This window comes from Ammodytes marinus, assembly GCF_949987685.1.
Source record: "Ammodytes marinus genome assembly, chromosome: 7".
Lineage (NCBI taxonomy): Eukaryota > Metazoa > Chordata > Actinopteri > Uranoscopiformes > Ammodytidae > Ammodytes > Ammodytes marinus.
This window is the reverse complement of record NC_137211.1, coordinates 29950395-29972951: the sequence shown is the minus strand read 5'-3', so window position 1 is coordinate 29972951 and position 22557 is coordinate 29950395. Positions and strand designations below refer to the sequence as shown.

General features: G+C 41.3%; 1 protein-coding gene across 1 annotated transcript in view; it reads left to right on the top strand.

Moving 5' to 3' along the window:
* LOC307253425 (plexin-A1-like) overlaps positions 1 to 8407 on the top strand; it is a gene marked incomplete at its 5' end in the record, with an annotated part of 248245 nt that extends 239838 nt beyond the window's left edge. The window contains 2 exons of the mRNA XM_080031459.1: positions 476 to 626; positions 8078 to 8407. Of these exons, the coding sequence (XP_079887585.1) occupies positions 476 to 626; positions 8078 to 8173 (247 nt within the window). The 3' untranslated portion in view covers positions 8174 to 8407. The remainder of the gene's footprint in view (positions 1 to 475; positions 627 to 8077) is intronic.
* Positions 8408 to 22557: the final 14150 nt, after the last annotated feature.

Here is a 22557-nt window from a genome sequence, read left to right as displayed (position 1 = left end):
TCATTTCACAAGAGAAAAGGGGTAAAAAAGAGGGTACAAAAATGAAGATATAAAAGACAGTAGCTATATGAAGACATGATTGTCATTGAAAAATAAATAACTTTCACGCACAGCTGCAAATTGTCCTTGTCGCGCTGCTTCCTACGAACAGCTCATAACATTAAATGAGTAAGAATGGGCACCAACTTATTTTGGCATTTATTGCCCCCCCCCTCCCCCCACATGTCCATTATGTGCTGTCCAAGTGTCCTTGTGCAATATCCTGAAACATCAGCTAAATATTCGAACGGGGAAAAATGTGAAGTGTATCCATCCCCCAGACAGCATGAAGAAGAGTGGTCACCAGCTGCCACTGTTTGCACTCAGAATATTGAACAGCCAGTTTTAAGTTCAGCCAGTAAGTTAAGTTTGGGATGTAATACAAATGGTGCAATGCGTAAAAAACTCTGCCTGACCTCTCTCTCCTCTCCTCTAGGTATTACTCTGATATCTCCCGTATGCCAGTCATCAGTGATCAGGACATGAGTGCCTACCTAGCGGAGCAATCCCGTCTGCACCTCAGCCAGTTCAACAGCATGTCTGCTCTGCACGAGATCTACTCCTACATCACCAAATACAAAGATGAGGTGAGGCTCACGTATGAATGAATGAATAGACTTTGTTGTCATTGCACATGTCACTAGTACAGAGCAACGAAATGACAAAATTACATCCCGTCCAAGAAACATAAGAAGACAGTGTGGGGAGACAGGAGGGAGAGTATTAAGACTAGATAAGAAAAGGAAAACAAGAGGGATAGACACATCAAAGAGAGTCGGGATTTCTTGTATACTTTATTTAATCAGGAAATCACATTGAGATCAAGATCTCGTTGGCAAAGTGAGACCTGAGTACAACATGGAAATAAAAAAGAAATACATAACATTGAAAATATTTTAATATCGAGACAATTACAGAGCGAATATGCAAGAATAAATAGAAAAATGTATTCCATTATTTTATACAGATCATTTAAAATATAAAAACAAACATGTATAAAAATACATCAAAACAACAGTAGAAAGTATGAATTGAATTCTTAAATTATATTGATGACAATACCAAAGACATACAGCTATAAGGTTTCTTACCAAGTTCTTGAATTGACCCATTGTTATTAGTGCATCCAGTTGTATAGATAACTTTGTGAATTATTCTAGAGAAATGGAGCGAAATATCTAAAGATTGTCTTTCCAAAGTGTCTTCGGCTCAGGAGTGAGGAAGGGAGGGCAATTTTTGTAATACTAAGTCCTAGTGGGGTGGGCTGTTCTCCACTCCACTAGTTTTGACTAATACCATGAGGCAGTGGCGGCCTTAATGATCTGGGGGCCCGTTTCAAGACCTAGTGTGGGGCCCCCCACTTTTTAAAATGTTCTTAATTTAAAAAAAAAAAATCTTAATTATTATTATTTATTTTTTTATACATATTTCTTGTGCATGCTTGTGCCTGCTGCCCGCAAAAAGAAAACATATTGTAGAATCCAGTTGGTTCGAAGACGGTTTATGAGATGATGGGCCACTGGGTGCAGACTCTTAAAGGGCCCCCCCACTCCTACCTATCCAGCCAGGTACACTGACTTTTCCGCACATATACAATTAATGGTAAACACATATTAAGGAAGTCAGTGTTTACCCACAGGATTTAGGGATACTGTGGGAGGGACCCTTGTCCTTGTTGGGGGGTCCGGGGGCATCCCCCCCGGAAGAAAATGTGTGCCTTTTGAATTGAAATGCATCAATCTGGTAGCCTGGCATTCCCAGACCTGCCACTAGGCGCTGGCAAATTAAATTTGCTGCGCGTGTTGGTCTGGAGACGCTCCGTTGAAGCTTATCAAGACTACCAGAAATCTGGTATAACGTTTCAATTGGTTCTATCTAATATGGGCGCGCCAGAGCCCTTTATATGGTGCTCTGGGGAGGACGTAACCGGATGACGACAGTGACGTGCATGCGACGTCGAAGCTGTGATAGTAAACATCAAAGATGGCTGCGGATATGTTGTGTGAGTTTGAGACTGCTTTGGCCTCGACCCTTAACGAATTGGAAGACGGGACTCATAGCTTTCACTAGCAAGTAAGTGGAATGTTCTGTTTTGCCGACCGACAACGGCAAACGTTTAATTGAACAGTTTAACAGCTGTTCGCTAAACGAACGGGGCTTACGTCACTTGTGCATCGCTCTGATTGGTTGTAGTGCTATCCAACTGCGTGCAGTGGCATTTGAAATGCACGAGTAGGAGCCGCCCCTAGAGTTGGAAATTACTATTGATCGTCGCCAGACCCTCTATCGTTCAAGATATCAGGGTCAGGATTTCCAGGCTATCAATCTGGTGCACTTTGAGGGGAAATTTAGAGGCTATATCAAATCCTGAGATGCAGAGGGAACATTATTTTTTTGATTTTTCTTAATCAGGCAGCACTCTTTACTCTGCTACTGTAAAAACAGTACAGTAGATTGGTCTGCAAACTCGTGTTCTATGATGCAGAGACTCCTTTCAACAGATACAGGGTGGATGGCTACTCACATCAGTACAGACTGGAAGGTATTATCACATTAGGGCATGAGCTTAACACAATATGAAGCTAATTGAGCTTTGTTCAATTTATGGGTTGCTTTCTACCAAAGAGCTGCATGTGTGTGTGTGTATGTGCGCGCATGCGCCTCATCTGTTGAAGGAGTATTTTGGCAAATTAGGAAATACACTTAATTCTGCAGCAAGTTAGCAAGCTTTATCCACATAAATACTTTAAATGATTATATCAGATATGAGATAAACTATCTGTCTGTATACGGTGTAGTGCAATAAGCAGAGGAACAACATGGTGTTGTTTTTCTGCTGGCCTTTGGTGCAAAGCGACAGAATGAATGATTCAGTGGGAGTGAAGCTAACATTCAGACTACACACAAGGTACAGAAAAGGTTTAAAAATGTGTTGAAAAGAGAGCTTTAGAGTGGATGGTAATTATCTGTCTTTCTCTCCATCTCTTTATTTTCTTTAAGTCACTGTGTTTCATACAGTGGATGGATGTGTTAGAAATAAAAATATATGTGTTCTTTAGCCTTATTTATGAAGGAAAAAATAACCATGGAGAAAGGTGTAAAATTCGGGATCTCGGCCTCAGTATTTATTTAAGTAAATTGACAAGGCAGGTTGACAGGACAAAAAGCAAGAAGAAGTGCGTTCTCTCTCGACAGCAGAGTCTATTAAAGGCACTACGAGTAAGATGGCACGTTGGCGTCCCCTTTGGACAAAAGCGGTAGTATTTTTACGACGCCCGCTGTCGCAAATGCTCGTGCCAGGCGCGTGAGCGTGGACTGAGAAGGGCGCAATATAGTGCATGTTCGTGTGTTGAAAGTGTGAGGACTCTTTTCGGCTCCGTGAGAGTGGTTTTGACACTGCATCAACTAATGCCAGTCAGTACACACACCTGCTTGCAATGAGTTGATTCAGCAGCGTCACCTAACTACTCTCTCTCACGGAGCTGTGTCCTCACAGAAAGCGAATGAATGAGAGACGGCAGTTAGTAGACTATGGATCACGATGAGGTAATGTGTTTGTGTTGTTGATGTAAATAATGACTATTTCAGATAATGGTTATCTGATGATGGTGAAGCAAAGCAAACTTTGTGTTAGTACCAACCGCTCATTCATTTAGCAGTCTAGTTTCGCTCTCGTGAAATTGTATACACGTTGCTTGGCAACGTCCTCCCGCCCGCCTATCACTCACTCTCCCTTTTCGCTTTTCTTCATTGCATTCTCTTTTTTTTCTTTGATGGTTCAGCCCCGTTATCAGTCATTTATGACGACAAATAACTGTCTCAAACAAGGCTCCCGCTCCCCTTCCCTCACCTGGAGGGATAGGCTTCTCAAATCGCGTTGCAGCGCCACACTGAAATCTGCAACCAATACGGATATGTGACCATAGAGCCTGCACGAGCGAACCGAAAATCGGACTGGGTGTGCGACCAGACCAAAAGCAGTAATAAAAACTATATAAAAACGTCTTTCTTTGCACTGATGGTCTCGTTTGCTGTTAAAGGTAATTTATGATTATCAGAGGAAACATGAGGTTGTTTAAAAGATATTTAAATGTTACTCGTATCCGCTTTAACATATTTTGAAAATGTCTACTGATTGGTTAAAATCTTGTTGTCAGGCAGATTTCAAAGGCCATCCTCTTCTTCCTGGCCGTCCGAAACTAGAATTAGGGAGGCTTTCTCCAGCAGCCTTGAGAAAGTGTCTGAAGCTTGCTTTGGCCAAAAGGGCCTTTGTTCTTAGCAGTTACTTTTGGCTTCAGGAATGTAGCTATCTTATGGGAAAATCAGCGTTAGTTTTTATTGCTGTTCTACCTCCTCGTCTCATGCACCAAAACTGAAGTGAGAACATTTATTAAATCACAAATGTGAAGAATATATAAATTGTTTAAATGATTATACAATGGGTAAATGCAAATTAATGAGAGGGCTATAACATCATTACATTTAGAAATATATTTTTCTGACAGATGGATAGATAAGATAGATAGATACATATCTCTTTGGCCTCTCCTTGTACCATGCTTTTATTTGTCACCTTAGCCCTCTCCTTCTTCCTCCTTTCCACCCCACCATAGCCACTGCTGGCAGCTGGCTCCATTCAAACCAACTGCTCCCCTTCATTATCAGCCTATTATCCAGATGTAGGCAGCTGCACGGTCCCCAACGCCTCTTAACACGTGGCCTGACTCTACACACACATTGAAGAACACACACACACAGGCATACATAGACATGTTTGTGCTTAACATAAGCAGGCAAAAGCATATACACACATTAACCCAGACGATGCACGTATAAATACAGTCATTTTGAAACCTAATGTACCAGCTTCTCCCTCACTTGTTCAAGCCACAATTAATAGCACCATATCATACACACATTCCTGTACACACACACACAAACACATTTCTACACACACTCCTAGTGGCTATTAACATGCCATATGGGTTCAAAGAGCAGAACCTCCCACTGGCCCTCACATCTGCCCTGCCAACCCTTTTCATGTCGGCATCACTTACCAATGGCATGACTAACAAGGAAACCTACATTTGCATTATAATTCTCTTTCTGGAAAAGAGATGGTGTATATGAGCAGGGTTTAGGCTTAAGGGCTGAGGTGAGACACTGCAGGTTTGTATTACAAGTTTTTTTCTGAAATGGTTTTATACATGTTTTAGTGATATTGCAAATTTGGCACTGTCTATCTCAGTATGTGTGAATTTGCGTCTTAAAAAAATATATAAACATATTTTAGATACAGCCTCATAAAAATAAATTTGCAGCATGTTTTTAAGGTAAAAAAAGTTTTCATAAAGCAGACTTAACAACACATGAACAAATCCTTATGTTACAACCTTCAGAATAGTTCTAAGAATTATAATGGAAAGTTTACTTGATGTAAGTCCTTTAGAAGGTATTGAAAAAAACAAGTGTCGACATAATGACCGTTAAAGATGGTTGTATAATAGAAAAATAAATGCAGCAAACAAGGTTCAGTCAGATAAACACCTTAATGTACATTTTGGACCTTTGTTCTAGTTCATCCTTACTGACCACTGCTTCAAGCGCTGGATATATCCGTCCTGCACATGTGCAGTTCGAGTACCTATACCAACAAAGTCACCTGTTGTCCTATGGAGGTTTCGGCTTCAGCCACCTGCTTACCATGGAGGCGTATGGAGGTCTCAGCAGCCCACTGATAGCTTTGTGCCTTACAGGCAGCCTCGTGCCTCAGAGCTTAACCTGCGCCACCCAGAGCCTACAGTGGCCGGAGGGCCAGGCGCTAGGGACGGCCGTCTGCTGTTTTTCCCAGCAGCAGCTACTGGGCTGCCTGTGCTTAAGACCCCTGGGTGGTTTCCACCTTAACCCGGGGGTACGAATTGTAGTTTAGACGCAGTCCTCTAGCCTACAGCCGGGTCTAAATGTTGGTTGTCTGTGATTCGGCTCTGGCTTCAGCTCTGGCCCAGCTATCCACCCTCTTGGCCAAGCGTGCCATCGAGCCAATGGATCCTCGGCTATAACCCAGGGGTTCTACTCTGCGTACTTTCTTGTGTGCAAGAAAGATGGTGGATTCCGTCCTATACTGGATCTGAGGGTATTCAAAGGGTTCTTAAAGGGGCTGCCATTTCATATGTTTACCTCGGCAGACTGCGTACTGTTGCCAGGGAGGAGTGGATACATAGACCTGGGTGGTTACTTCCACGTGCCGATAGCTTTACACCACCGGCAGTTCCTGAGGTTTGACTTTCACAGCTGGCATTTCCAGTTCAGGGTACTTCCCTTTGGGTTCTGCCCCTCCCCGAGGGTTAGCAGGGTCGTGGCAGCCGCTTTAGCACCCCTGCAGACGCAGGGCATGAAAGTCCTGCCGTATTTGGACTATTGACTGGTCTGTCCCCTCCCAAGTGAATACGCTTAATAAATGTTGAGTTACTACAGAATCAGTGAATCAGATATTTCTTTATCTATCTTAGCTGAGACGCGATCGTCTGGTGTTCGGCCCGGGCGATAGTATGGAGGACGCTCAAGTTGTGCTGTTGCTGTTCACTTTTTATTACATCGCAGACGTTCAGAAATGGATTAAATTCAAACCAGGAAATGAGACGCTAGCTAAGCAGAGAATTTAAACATCGTGGGTGGAAAGCTGCAAGCAGGCAACTCCACCAATCAGACATCTTCAGCATTGCAGCCACCGCCCCAAAGGTTCCTGAACCTTTGCAAAATCCTACCGTCGTACCCCCCGAGCAGGATCTTTTTTTGGGGGGTTATCATAGATGGGTAACCATGGTTTAGACCAGGGGTTTTCAAAGTGTGAGAGAGTGAGCCCCCCCTCAGAGAACAAATTTCAGCGGAGCCCCCCCCCAAAGAAAATGTGTTTTTAAACACATTTTTTAATACATTTTAGCATCTTAATCCAGTGTTTTAATCCTGCTTCCTTTAAGCATGGATAGTAGTGACTGAGTGTTCAGTGGAGTGAGAACGATAGGCAGACAGACTTGCCCAATGTATTGACTAGTTAAATGTCATTCACACACCCAGTGTTTTTTTCGCTAGAGCCTCCAATGGGGGTTCAGGGGTATGCCCCCCCCCCCCATGAATCTGGTGCACTTTGAGAGGAAAATTAAGAGGCTAAATATGAGGAATTTTGTGTGAACAAATCATTTGGAGACACTGGGTCTGATGTGGGGCGTGCCCCCAGTTTGAAAACCACTGGTTTAGACCCTAGTTCCTGCGGTGGAAACACACGTAGTTGATGCAAAGGTTCTTAGTTCCGGGAATTAGTTCCTGCAGCGGAAAGAGAGGACCCTTCCCAATGGGTTACTTACCTAGGGATGGTCCTGGATTCAGGCGCCATGAAGGCCTATCTTTCACCTCGGCGTGTAAACGACATCCTCCGCCTCCTCTCCCTTTTCAGGTGTGGCAGGATAATGCCTTTCATTCAGTTCCTCCAGCTAACTTGGGCTAACTGACAGACGCCTCAGCTGTTGTGTCTTTGGGCTTGCTGTTTCTGTGCCCCATGCAATATGGCTAAATGGTCTCTACCTAGATGCCAAGTGGCACAGGCTAAGAACGGTCGGTGTTTCTCAGCAGTGTCTCCTCTCTCTGTCTCCATCGCAGACACGCCCACAAGCGCCATTCCATCCTGCTAGGAGATGGGCCACAGGATCCTTCTGGCCAGGGAGATTTTGGTTTCCACTGCTGTAGGGAGGACCTCAGACGGATATACAGTATATCTAGTGCTTTAAGCACCGTTTATTGCGCTTATTTAAGGATTCATAGAACTGTAGTTACAAGTTAGTAAGAAAGAAAACATGTTATGGAAGCAAAATAACCAAAAATCTCAAAATTGACCAGTGCTTGAAAAAAATATGTTTTGCCTGCAGTGTCTCGCCTTAAGGAGCGAAACAGAAGCACCCAATGTGATTTACCTCTTGCTGTAGGATTGCTATAAATGACCGTAGAGGGACGTTATAACCTAATTTTCCTTTATATCATTTTCTAGATCCTGTCAGCATTACAGAAGGACGAGCAGTCGCGCAGACAGCGGCTACGTGGGAAGCTAGAGCAGGTCATCGACACCATGGCCCTGGCCAGCTGAGGACCGGCCAATCACGGGCCTCCAAACAACACGCCTTCGCTGACAAAATGCCCGTCACATTTTTGACCCTTCGACGATTTAAGACCGTCGTTATCACCTTCCCAAACAACAACTAACGGCAGTGGAAAAGACTGCACGGGCGCCAGCAGCAGCAGCACACCGGAAAGACAGCAGAGTTTAGAACCAAGGCTCCAGGGTTGAATCTTTCTTTATTTCTCTCTCTCTGAGCCACTAAGCCAGCCCTAAAACAACCAAATCAAGCGCACCTTCAGCCTCAGACGATATGGACCTCAGCTCAGGAGAGCGTTTGTTTTGATCAGATCTTAAAGAGTCCTATTGGACCAGCAGTTGAAGACTTTTGGCCACAATCAGGATCAGTACTGTACACTCACAGTGGTGACCAAATGCTCAATCTAGCTGGGGAAAAAAGAGTTGAAATGCTACGGGACGGTAACAGTCGGTACCATCTCCTCCACCCAGCCAAGGCTGCGCTATAGGATGTCTGATTCTTGATCCCTGCTGGAAGGAACTCGTCTTTTTATGTTGCTGTCCTCCACAAGAGGTGGTCAGAGACAAAGCAGTCGCCATGGTGCTGGTATGGGATTCAGTCTGGATGTGTGACATCACATTGCAGGACAAACCAAGGAGGAAGGCATTTTGCAGGAAAACTCTTCCTCCAGAACTGACTGTCTGTCCAACTCTCCATCAATAAGAACCAAGGACATTCTCAGTGATACATGATTAATTATTGCATTTAATTGCCCCCCCCCCCCCTGCCCCACCAATTGCCTACTCTCCCCCAGTGCTGTGCCACTTGTGTTACTGCTGAATTTGCACAACAAAAGCTAAATCAAAAGAGAGAAGAAGATATATGAATATATATAAATATATATATATATGAATACATTTTGTTTTTCAACAAATGAAACGTTGGAAGAAAAAAAAATGTCATCTTAATGTACAAAAGATAAGTTTGAAAAAGATGGATTTGATATTTCCTGTGATGGAAAATTATGAAAAACACAAGGAACAAAGTTGTCCTGTATGCCATGTTTTACTTTGAATGTCGTTTAGTGCAAAAAGAGACTTTTGTTTCGTTAGATAAAAATGTGCTATGATGAAAATGTCGTCCAACTTAGTGACTGAAAGTGAGAGTAAAAATAGGTAAGTGGCAAAATAGATAAATATTTATATATATATTACAGACTTTTTCTATATTTCATGAGGTCTTGGAGCCATTGTGTGCTACATATTTGGCTGTAACGGTGGTCGAAAGACAATTGATGTTTGGACGTCACCCATAAGCCAACCCAACCTTCAGTGCTTTGGTGTTTGTTTTTAGAGAAAACCAAATAGATCCAGGCTTGGTCAGCTGATTTAGATTAGACGATGGTCATTTCTGTGGGAGGCAACCTCATACAACTATCTTTCTAGACCTCCCCACTTGTCTAAAAGAAAAGTGGAACGGTTCCCATCTGAAAACGAAGGCCTGTTTAGGTATTGCAGAAGGAGAAACAGTATTGTTTTTTTTAAAGAAGTCTGCAGGAAAAAGGGTAAAACTTTAAGGTTCCGGTTTTTCAAATGTGAATGTCGTTTAAGAAAAGATATTGAAATGTAGCTTGACTTATGTAAGTGTTTTTGTACCAGTTGAAGGCCTTTCTTTATTTATTTTTCGTTGTGTGGTTTTATAGGGGTAAGAGAAAAAACACAAAAAGAAAAAAAAAGACTTTCCTTGCGGTACGTGCTTCTCCACATTAACTTGCAGTGCTTCAGAAAAACATACATTCATAAACGAGACTTTCCCTTCTCCTGGGAGGGATACATGGCTGCTAGGTTAGGAAAAAAAACAGAAAGATGTTACACAAAACAGGGTAATATACTGTATAATGTATGTGCTCAGCCATCCTGTTGTGAAACTTCAGAGCACCAGACCCAACACATTGACAACCAGATCTGATGGATAAGGCCAAGGGGAAAAAAAGCTCTCTACTCATCCCCCGTTGTCCATGTCGCTATTGTTTCAAATAGAAACAAAATGTGGCTACGACTTCAAATGCATCAAATGCAAAAACATGACAGTATGGTGCATCAAAATCTTTTCATGTTCTTCAACAGTGCTTCCCTCAGATTAGCTTGCCCTGTGACGGAGTGGAAAGGCCTCCAAATCAGCCCGATCCACAGTTTCACAAAGGTGGATCAGGAACCTTTCCGGTAGACTGTTGTAAACGGCCTGGTTGCTCCCTTAGTTAAGTTACTTTATTAGTCAATGGTTGGTTACTTTGAAATGTGTCTTTTCGAATATCTTCGGAGGGGTCAGAGCGCAGAGTCGGCCGCAGTACAGCGCCCCTGGAGCTGTTTGGGGTTAAGTGTCTTTCTCAAGGACACAATGGTAGAGATGGTGGGCACCGTAGACGTAATACCAGCCTCTGCTAGTTACAACTAACACCCTCCTGTCCGGTGCAGGGGATCGAACTAGCGACCTCATGGTTACTGGTCGGCCACCTTTCCTCTAGGCCATTCTACCACCTCCTGGGTCACAATGAGGCAAGTCAAACTTACTTTAACCATCTCGAGTAATCTGTTTAGGTTACAGGCCCTATACTAAGTATGTTTGAGAGGAGGAAACTAAAAGATGCCAGCTATTTCAAACCTCACTTTTACTTTCTTGGGTTTTCTATCTTGGTGTGCTGCTCTACATTGGATCCTTGTACCATATGAATTGAAACTTTCAAAATACTTTCAAGCACAGTAAAAATGTGTCCACTGTAAGACCTGCCCTTATCGCAAGTTGTTATTATCCATGGCCTCAAATGGCCTTATATTGGAGTAGGTAAGGCTAGCTGGCACAAACACATTCCAGGTTATTTGACTTATTGTAAGTTTAAAAAAACAACAACTGAAACAACATTTGATAGACTTCATTTTTCAATTGTCATTACAAGTAAGACAAGAGTGTAATTGGCGTCACAATTGTCCATAAAACTTTGACTTTGGGCCATTTAAAAGTAAAGGGTCAAAATAATGTAACTGATGTGAAACATTCTGCATTCTGAGTTTAAGTGTTAATATCACATTATGTTGAATGTTCCATTGACATGAACACAGAATATCAGCAGCTAGCCGTCCAAGTGTGTGAGCACCACTTATAAGCAGCAGTTGGTAAAAGTGATACATGTTTTACAGTGTGCAATGAAAGGAAATTGTAGCATGTGGCGTGATTATTTACTTCAGTCACAAAAGTCAATGGTAAATTTACCACAAATGAAATGTGATAAGAATCAGATGAAAAACCCTGAATGAGCCACTGCTAGGTACAAGCAGATGCTGTACCATGTTAGCTTATGTTAGCTACTGCATTATTCAAATGTCACAGCTGTATCCTTATAAGGTGTTAATATCCCTTACTGTTAGAACACCAACATAGCTCTATCGTTGCACTAGAGTTGGAGAGGCCTACTATAGCCGACTGTATGGGGGAAAACTATACGGCAATGTTAGACTTGTTAACAGTCTTAAGCATATGTGTCATCCATCTCCGTCTTTGTTCTTATCATTTAAATTTGTCCAGGTCTACTCTTTTTTTTTCTTCTTCAAATATAACTGCTACGCCTTTATGCCACCAAACTGAACACATACTGCTGCCGTCAAGTGACAACCCTTGAGCCTACATCACCCCCTGGATAGGTTTTTAATGTAATACTGAAACCCCTTTAAAAGAGAGGACCTTCTTATCTTTAGCCTGTATAGTTCACACTAAGGCCATGTTATTATCTGACAGCATAAGATATGAGTGTGGACAGAATGAAAATGTACTGTATGTGTGGCAATACTTGAAAACGACTGATCTACACAGGGTAAAACAAACAACATACAGGGGCAGCTGACCAAAGCTTTATTCACACACGCCATGGAGAACATCTCCGTCACATGAGATTATCTTTGATCCTTCTTGCTTTTCAGTTCTTCCACTAAAAACACACCTAAGCACTCAGTTCTAGACACTGAAATAGCCCTTCATTGAAGGTAGGCTATGAGGTGTTTTTGTCTTGATGCTTGGTGATGGTGTTGCTTCCATGCAAAGGCATTCATTATGATGTGGATGTGGACCAGTGCAATGTTTGACTGCTATTCACTTGCTATTCATTTGTTCTTTTGATGAAGATTTGTAAAGATGATGTTAAGTAATGTGTAAACAGTAATGAGGATTAGTTAGTAAACCTCTAGGATCCATTTGTAGGTAGTTAAAAAAGAGAGAAAAAAAAAGTTCACCAAGATGGCAGATGGTGTTTCTTAGTTTTTGCTTCTTATTTTCGGCTCCACCACACGTTGGGGGTAAAAAGATGAAAAGATTTGGGCAAGAGGAGGGAGGCAGAGGGGAAGTGCTTTGAAGGCCATAGTATACCGCTTCATTTTCCATTCTGTTGCATCTGCCGTGGTGTTCGAAACTTCCGCATAGACAAAGACAGTGCTGGAGGAGGGTGGAGTGGAGCTCTTCACTGTGCCTTTGTCAACCCTCTTCCCATACTGAAAAGGATGCATTTTTACCATATGCTTTAAGAAGATGACTGTGTCAAAAAATACTGAAAAGAAACAGATTTCAAAATACATTTAAGATCAACCATTTAATATGTATTAAAACATAGATCAATATTTGGTTGAATATGCTATTTTACTTTCTTTCTGACACTGCCACGTTACCAATCTCATGTCAGTGTGTTGAGCACAGACTTAGGAGTTGGCAAAGGGTCAATTGTTTACCCTTTTTTTTCTTCAAGGGATTAAAAACACAAACATCTTGTTGGTTCGGACATTTTTGTAAACTGTTTCACATTTCCTGAAATGTCCAAAAAATGATGTTTTGCTGTATTACTCAAAGCCAACGCTATTCCAACATCTATTGGGATGTGTGTGTGTGTGTGTGTGTGTGTGTGTGTGTGTGTGTGTGAAATGTGCTTATCTTTTTCAGTATGGGCTGCACCCTTCCAACATGACAACTCGTCACCACCGCACAACCTTAATACTCCCCACCAATCTGCCATTATGCCACCCCCCCCCCCACCCCCCCAAACAGCAACACTCAAAGTTCTTCATCCAGCTTCATCACCCGCAGTGTTCACTTTGATTAAAGTACATTTCAGAGCATAAGACGCAAAATACCTTCACACACAGATTAAAGAGAGAGGTAGAAGGGGGGGAAGATTTAAAAAAAAAGAAAAAAAACCTTAAAGAGTTTTAATACTTTATGAATTCTGATACCTTTTTAAAGAGTTTCAGACTTGAAGCTGCTTGTGACAGGTTTTTGGCTGTTTCACGCCGGCCGGGTGTAAATATTCCTGCTCTTTCCTATTTTGCAGATTTGTTACGTGTAAATAGACATGCATCAAGGAGAGATTAAAAATGTTTTTTTGCTAAGTCTGGCTTGTCTGTTTTTTTTCCCCCCTACCCCCCTTAATACCCTGAAAGTTGTGAATTTGAAACTTGTTACAAGTTTTTTCCGGGGGTTATTCTCAAGTGTATGTCACTTTTTAAAAGGAACTTGGAATATCAAAAGAGCAGCAGATATGAGACTTGAATATCATGCACTGGTACGGTATTGGAAAGCAACAGCTACTGCCTGTTTCTTCACGGTGTTGTTTATTGGGGCATTGACAAAGACGAGGGGAAAACATTAACAAGCCTTTACTTTCAGAAAACCCTTCCAGAAGTGAGACAGCAAGATGATGCTAAGATGAGTTTTAAGAGCCCAATCTCCCATCCATATCCCACATTTGAACAGACTGAAATTGTCCCAGGGAGTGTGAGACCACTGAATCCTTTAAAGACACTGTCAGATAGGCAGTGCTGTGTGGCAGTAATGATGTGATAAGAGAATGAGCTTCATAATATCCTTGTACCGTTGATTCCTTGATACCGTAAACTTTTAAAAACAAGGCATATCTCCATACATCTGCAATATGTCTACCACAGTGCTTCACCAGGGGGAGAAGTAGTCCAGGCAAAATAGCGTTTTTCGACAGACAAATTGTAAAATAATTTTTTTCAGCTCAGATAATTTCTATGAGGTGTCCAGAACAACATACTAAAAGTCCTAAGAAATCCTAGTTGAGGAAATATGTTTAATTCTCATCAATCCGAGATGATAAGGCGAAACACCAATAAATCCCAGTAGGGCTATTTTTTTCCTTTAGTCCTATCAAAATGAAACTTTACACAATGAAAGTATCCTTGATAATCAAACATTTTTGTATTGCAAGTTTCTTTGAAAATTAATTGTAATATGCAAATGAGCTATACACTAATCGTACACGCCCAAAATAAACCCAAATAGGCTTAATTTTTTCCTTTACTCCTACCACAATAAAACTTTACATAGTAAAAGTATACTAGAAAAGTCACTTTTTTTGTATTACAAGTTGCTTTTTAAATGCATTTGAATATGCACATGAGCTCCACACTTATTGAATATCCAATCATCCTACTGCCAATGGGTGATGGCGATGCTGTTTTTAGACTGGCCTCTAACCTGAAAAACTGCCTGGCTTACCTGCCAGGGGTATAACAGGTGCCTCTCATGAATTAGATTAACCCCTCCCTTAGCTAGTGTAATTTTTTACTTTTTTCAGTGCCATTCCCTTTCCTATGCCAAATAGACGAGACTGAAATGGCATGGATAGAGGAGATTGTCAGACACCTTGGGACCAAGTAACTCCTTTGTCTACTTTATGCACCATACAGTGCTGCTTGAAAGTATGTGAACCCCTTGAGCCTTTATGAATTTTATTTATCAATACCAGTATTTTTAAATGAAATAACAGATTTTTGTTTATCAATTAAACATTTTTCTTTTCCAGAAATCAATTGTTAAAACAGATTTAAAAAAATGATTTGCCAACTTTTGTATGTGAAAAAGTTTGTGAACCCTGAGCTGCATTGGTAATCAGGTGGGCCAAATTTGTGATGAAATGGACCAATGTAATAAAGAAATTGGGTGGCACTAGATAAAACAGAGATCAAACCAGGTCAGTGTAGGCCCACCAAAGTGAACCCATACAGATCAGACTTGCCAAAAGGGAAAGACAATCTCAGAGGATCTCAGGAAGAGAGATGTGATGTTGCACATTTGTCTGGGGACAGCTATCAATTAATTTATTTGGTTCTTGTGCCATAAACAGCTTGTGTGCATTAAGATCAGCATGGTGAAACAAGAGTACTAGCAAGTCTGTGTCATCACCTACTGAGACTCTGTCTTTTGTTCTGGCAGAGGCAATGGCAGTTTGGACAATGAGCACATCTGCATCGTGCTTTGTATGGTTTGTGATACACCATTTTTTGTCTTACAAGTTTCTTTGAAAATGAATTTTAATATGCAAATGAGCTATACACTTATCAAATATAGGCTACCCAAATTATATCCGCATAGGCTTAATTTGAACCTTTACTCCTACCACATTAAAACTTTACACAATGAAAGTCTACATGAAAAGTAAAACATTTGTATTAGAAGTTAACTTATAATGGTCAAGGCTTTCCAGAAGGGGTTGGTCAAACGTCAGAACAGGGGTCACATCATACTGCAGAGCTTGAGTTGCCACAAACCTCAATGTTGAGTATATGCAGGATTCATCACTGGGATCAAGATCAATCATTGGAAGGAATGTTACTGAAGCTCTCCCAGGGTGTTCATCTAGAACAGGGGTGTCAAACTCATTTTGGTTCGAGGGCCACATACAGCCTCTCTGATCTCAAGTGGGCCGGACCAGTAAAATAATGGCAACATAACGTACATATGTCAACTCCAAATCTCTAGCTTTGTTTTTCAGTAATATGCTTTATCACTCAGCCTACATTTGTAACCTACATTATCATGGATCACAAGGGATCTCTGTACCCCCCAGGAAATGTCTTAGTAAAGGTTGCTGCTGGCCATGGGAATAGGAGGTGCGGTGCGTAGCGCCGCAGCAAAAATTTTGGGGGTATTTTGCTCAAAGATGCCAATATACGCACTAATGAAATAAACAACTGTTTATTTGAATACACAAATACAACAGGCACTGACGTTACAGTTGTCCAATTTTGTTTACTATATGTACAGGGACACATTTTGTGCAAACATGCAGACAGTACAAAATTAAATTAAATAAAAGTGCAACTTCTACTGTTTTGATTTATTTTTAAATACAGAGGTTATTGGTAGTTTTGGAATTCGTTTTTCCCAATTTAAAACATAAAAATAAAGCAGCATGGAAAATTAGGAAATAAATCTTGTAGGCCTACACTAGCATGCTCCTGCTCGTTTCGCGCGTGCAGAGCCGCGGACACATCGCGCTTGCTAGTACATTAATTGTTCAGCACTAAAAATATATATATATATTTTTTTTTTTGGTTTTTACTTTGCCATAAAGCACTGGAGGAAACATTAATAGCGGTGAAGCAAGATTGCCATTTACCATTTCCCACGTTGCTAAAATGTGCTTTTTTAAATTTTGGCTGCCCCCTAGCGGCTGGAGTGAGCATTTTGGTTATTTCTTTAAAAATTCATATCTCCTCACAGGAATGGGCTAGAGACTTACTTTTTTTTTTGAAATGCTCATAAATGTGTGCTCTACAAGTCGCGGGCCGGATTAAATCATCTCGCGGGCCGGATTCGGCCCGCGGGCCGTATGTTTGACACCACTGATCTAGAAGATGCAGGATCTGCATCATACCAGACCATGATGGTCTTTGAGAGTGAAGGAGGAGGGTTGTCTTCCACAAAACATCCAGCTGTGATGTTTTGTTATCTGCTGGCAACAGAGCCAGTGGCTGATACACAATAGGCTCACGTATAGGAGGAATCATAAAGTACTGAATGTGTATGCGACCAACTGCAGCAATATCTGCAGCAGTCACTTGGATCTTTAAAAGAAAAAATGAAGCCTATGCGAATATATTTTGGGTAGCCTATATTTGATTAGAGTATAGCTAATTTGCATATTAAAATCAATTTTCAAAGATAAAAATGGAATATCACAAACCATGCAAAGCACGATGCAGATGTGCTCATTGTCCAAACTGCTATTGCCTCTGCCAGAACAAAAGACACAGTCTCAGTAGGTGATGACACAGACTTGTCAGAACTCTTGTTGCATCATGCTGATCTGAATGCACAGGAGCCGTTTATGGCACAAGAACCAAAGAAAGCAACAAAAACAAGACGGATATGGTGCATAAAGTAGACAAAGGAGTTACTTGGTCCCAAGGTGTGTGACAATCTCTTCTTTCTCCATGCCATTTCAGGCTGTGATTCTACGTATCGTCTATTTGGCATAGGAAAGGGAATGGCACTAGCCTGGAAATCCAGACCTGCCACTAGGCGCTGGCAAGTTAAATGTGCTGCGCCTGTTGGTCTGGGCACTCTCCATTGAAGCTCATTAAATATGTCAAGAAATCCTGAGCTACATTTCAATTGGTTTTATCTGATATGGGCGGGCCAGAGCCCTATGTATGGTGCTCTGGGGCGGACGTAAACGGATGACGACAGTGCGCCGTCGAAGCCGTGATAGTAAACATCAAAGATAGCTGCGGATATGTTGTTTGAGTTTGAGACGGCTTTGGCCTCGACCCTTTACAATTTGGAAGACGGCACTCAATCTTTCATTAGCAAGTAAGAGGAATATTCTGTTATGCAGACGACCACGGCAAAAGTTAAATTTAACAGTTAATCCCGCTGTTCGCTAAATGAACGGGGCTTAATACGGCACATTGTTCATTGCTCTGATTGGTTGTAGTGCTATCAAATTGCGTGCAGTGGCATTTGAAGAGACAAATCTAATTCATGAGAGGCACCCCTGGCAGGTAAGCCAGGCAGTTTTTCAGGTTTGAGGCCAGTCTAAAAGCAGCATTGCCATCACCCATTGGCAGTAGGATGATTGGATATTCAATAAGTGTGGAGCTGATGTGCATATTCAAATTCATTTAAAAAGAAACTTGTAATACAAAAAAAGTGACTTTTCAAGTATACTTTTACTATGTAAAGTTTTATTGTGGTAGGAGTAAAGGAAAAAATTAAGCCTATTTGGGTTTATTTTGGGCATGTACGATTAGTGTATAGCTCATTTGCATATTAAAATTCATTTTCAAAGAAACTTGTAATACAATTTTTTTTTATTTTCATGGATACTTTCATTGTGTAAAGTTTCATTTTGATAGGACTAAGGGACAAAAATAGCCCTATTGGGATTTATTGGTGTTTCGCCTTATTGGCACAAATCTCGGATTGATGAGAATTAAACATATTTCCTCAACTAGGATTTCTTAGGACTTTTAGTATGTTGTTCTGGACACCTCATAGAAATTATCTGAGCTGAAAAAAATTCTTTTACAATTTGTCTGTTTTTTGGCCCAAAAATGGGTTACTTTGCCTGGCCTAAAGTGTAAACAGGACAAACAGTAAGATACAATATGCTATAGATGGGTGATAAAAGAAGTACAGTATATGGCTGTGCTTGTCTGTCTCTTGGCCACAGTATCTGCATAGCTCTAGAGCCGGCTTTAACTGTATTTGGTCCTAACTGAAATATCCAAACCTTTACTGGACATGGTTTAAGACAGTGCTTTGGCCTTTGGTCATTTATTTCCAAACACTCTTTGGCGTGGTATCAGAACAGATCCGGTCCTGTTCTCTCAGACTGTCCATTACCAGCAGGAAAAATGTAAAAGTGAAAATGTGTCGAGCCCTCCCCCCTGGGGAACCAGAGGATTTGACAGGCAGCCTATCCATCAAATTAAAAAGTCCATTAAGAAAACATAAAAAGAGGAGATAGACTCAGACCTCCGGAGAGATTATGACCTGGATATCACAGACACATTGTCTTTTCTTCAGAGTAGGTTTGACCTCTCTTTACAATCCTAAAATCATTATGTTCATGCATTCCTCCACCTGTTGGTCCTTTTCAGACAATCCCTGCGTTCCAAATCACATACTCTTTCTTTTTACTATACAACATACTAAAGTACAGAAGAGTTTTAGGGCCACAGAGAGAGAAAAAATCAGATAAGGAAGTTTTTTTTCATTATATCAAGAATAAAGACGAAAACTCCAAAATGCTATTGGAGTTAGTGGGGCATTTATGTATTTTCAGCATACTACAATTGACTTGCATGTATTACATCCTAAATCTTTTTCTGGCATACTAAATAGTAGGGAAGTATGGGGATTGGAACCCAGGGTCTGTCTCCTCTTGCACTATTCGCTTTGTGAATAGTCTGTCACTATTACAGTTGAGCTATGCAGAACCAAGATTGTGCTAGTGTACATTGCAAACAAATGTCAGCCGGATGCCACTATCACTCAGCGTGCTTTGGGTGTGATCGCACTGTTAGAGGCAAATACAGTGAGCTTCCACAAGAGTTTTTCCCCACTCATCTTCTCTCCATCCTGTCCTTTTTGGTTTCCACTTGCATAACATTTGGATCCCCTGCTAGCCTGGCACTGCCCACCTACATACTTCTGCTCCATTTTAATTTCCCTTCAGTAGTCAGTCTGGGTCTGCGGTATATTCTTAGGTTTTCTCCGGCCAGATTTTTGGCGGTCCAACCAGTGAACAGGGGGAGTAGCTCAGAAGCCGGCGCATGACATACATCACGACCAAACGTTATGCGATTGGTTGGCAAATCCAGAGTGGCACTGGGCACATCCAATAGTTTTAAACTTCAACAGACACCCACCTTCAAGTGAGTTAACGTTTGTCAATTGAGCGATGCCAGACCTTCTGTACAAATGAAATGAAGTACGATGGTCTGGTAGCACCAGGCTAATCCCCTGCTGTATCCCTGGTCACAATAGATAGAGCATAGCAGTGTTTTGATAAATCTACAGGTTGCACACACTTCTTGCAGACAGCAGACGCAACATTCCTTTGCCTACCCTCACTTGATGTGTTCAACAAACTTAGGTCATCAGATAACTGTTTGAATTGTGCTTGCTGTGAAAAATGGCTTCCCTCTTTTATTTCTCTCTCTTCTTAGATTAATTTATTTTTGCCCAGAGGCTTTTCCTACCACCTACATCACCCCGACCACTCTCAACACAAACACTGTGCCAACCGCTAAAGATGCTCTGATAAAGCAATCAGTCACATTGGTCTTGGTCTCCACACTCTCAGCCTGAGAATAAACTGTGATTCCACTCCTTTGTTTCTCCAGAGAGGAGGAGAGGATAAGAGAGAGGGGGGAAAGGGAGAAAAGATCAGAGAACATGGCAACAAGAGAGAAGGACAGTGTGTGAGAGGGGACAAGAGTAGAACTAGAGAGAGTTGACTTTGGTTGTCTCAAGAGGAGGAGGGCTGTTAATACTGCCTGGCTGAGATCTTCTTGCTCATTCTGTCTTTATGAAGCCCCAAGAAAATGACGACCGGCAGGGGAAATAAGATGATAGTGGGGAATCAGGGCAGTCAAGTCTGCTCCGGCTGATGCACTGCTCTGTCAAAAGTTGAATTAAATACAGTGCTAAATTGTGACTCTGGATGGTACTTCTGTAAAAAGTAAGTTGTGTTGCTCACTCAAATTAACAACACAGTAAAAGTGGCACATGTATAGCTGTGCAACTGTATGTCAACTTAAAGACAAGAATATGTTTTTACTGAAAGTACAATACCTTTGGATGAACTCAAGTGTGCATGCTGCCTCTTCTTGATATTCGAGATTAAAGTTGTAAAAGGTTGACAATAATGTAGCAAGCCCTGTGATGAAGTTAGGCTGTATGCCTTCACGCACAATGTGGCCCTCAAGGCTGACCATCCAGCGCAACAAGTCTCCCTGGTGTTTCACCTGAAACTAAACTTGGAAAACAATTTTCAAGCTTTATTAGATAGTAGGGATGGGCATTTTAAGAAATTTCATCTGGAAAATTAACGAGCAATTATCGATTAATCGTTACCTTTTTAGGCTACATATTAAAAAATGCCAACAGAACATCCAAAATACAGCGTTTTTACCATAGACTGTATACAAGAGATTTTACTCAATTACATCTTTATTCCAAGATCTTCTAGGCAAACAACAATCTATTAAGACAAGGCAAGTTTTTAAAATAAAATAATAATAAAATGCGGCGCTGGTTAAAGCCCGAGGCTATGAGCCATTGCTACGATACCTTTAAAGTTTAAACACATATGCGCCTCCTAAAATGCTGCCAAAGACTGCATTGGGGCAAGGCACGTTTCTCTGAGTGGTAAAGGACCAGTGATGCCGGTAACGTGTTACTTAGTAACGCGTTACCGGCATCGGACCTCTTTTTTCAGTAACGAGTAATCTAACGCGTTACTATCTCCAAACCAGTAATCAGATTAAAGTTACTCATCAAAGTCACTGTGCGTTACTTTTTCTGTCATTTTCCTTAGTAAAACATTTTACATAACTGCACAAATGACTGCGATTGCGATATAATGTAAATAAATATGCGCGCATGTGTCTCTAAACGCTCCAACTGCTCCAACCGCTCCTCTCGTCTTTTTGGTAGCGCCCCTCGTCTCTGACATGCAGTGTGTGTGTGTGTGTGTGTGTGTGTGTGCACAGCAGCATTACGGCCGAGATTAAACTGAACTGTGGCGCAACACAAACGTTTTCCCCCCCATGAAATATAGCGTCTGCTATGGGGATATATAGGATTCGGTCACGTGGCGACCGGTGGCCGCACACACCCAGTCTATCAACACATGAGACATCGCAGAGAAAAGTCAAATGAATGCATGAGAGTGAAGGGCCAAGCACGTTAAGTTTAAAGACACTGCTACTGTCTTTGCACTTTGGAGGAATGCATTTATTTTCATGGGGGGAAAAAGGTTTTTTTTTATTACATTTTTTAAACCATCATTTTTATTATTTTGAAAACAGCTACTAGCCTACAAGCTTTATTTTATATATTTTCAATGATTCTTAATATGTACATGTTTTAAACTGAGATATATGGGTTTGAAAACCTGTAAAGTAACGTTTAAAGTAACTTGTAATCTAACTTAGTTACTTTTAACATCAAGTAATCAGTAAAGTAACTAAGTTACTATTTTGAGGAGTAACGAGTAATTAGTAATCGGATTACTTTTTCAAAGTAACTGTGGCAACACTGTAAAGGACCTAACGTTACTTCATCTAAAAAACAAAATGTGCAAATTAGTTCCCTGATGAAGGCAAAGTAGGAAAGCATAGACGCTAAAGTTAGCCGCTAATGCTAGCGGCGCTAACGTGACACGTTAAACAGGGTCGGATGTAGGCTTCAATGTACAAGTGGTACATAATTCGGTTTGTTTAAATGTTGTACTAATACAAGGTTTCACAATGCTTAATGAACTTAGTTATTTTCGGTTCTAAAGCTGTCCGATGCCAAACTTCGTCTTGACTTCTCATGT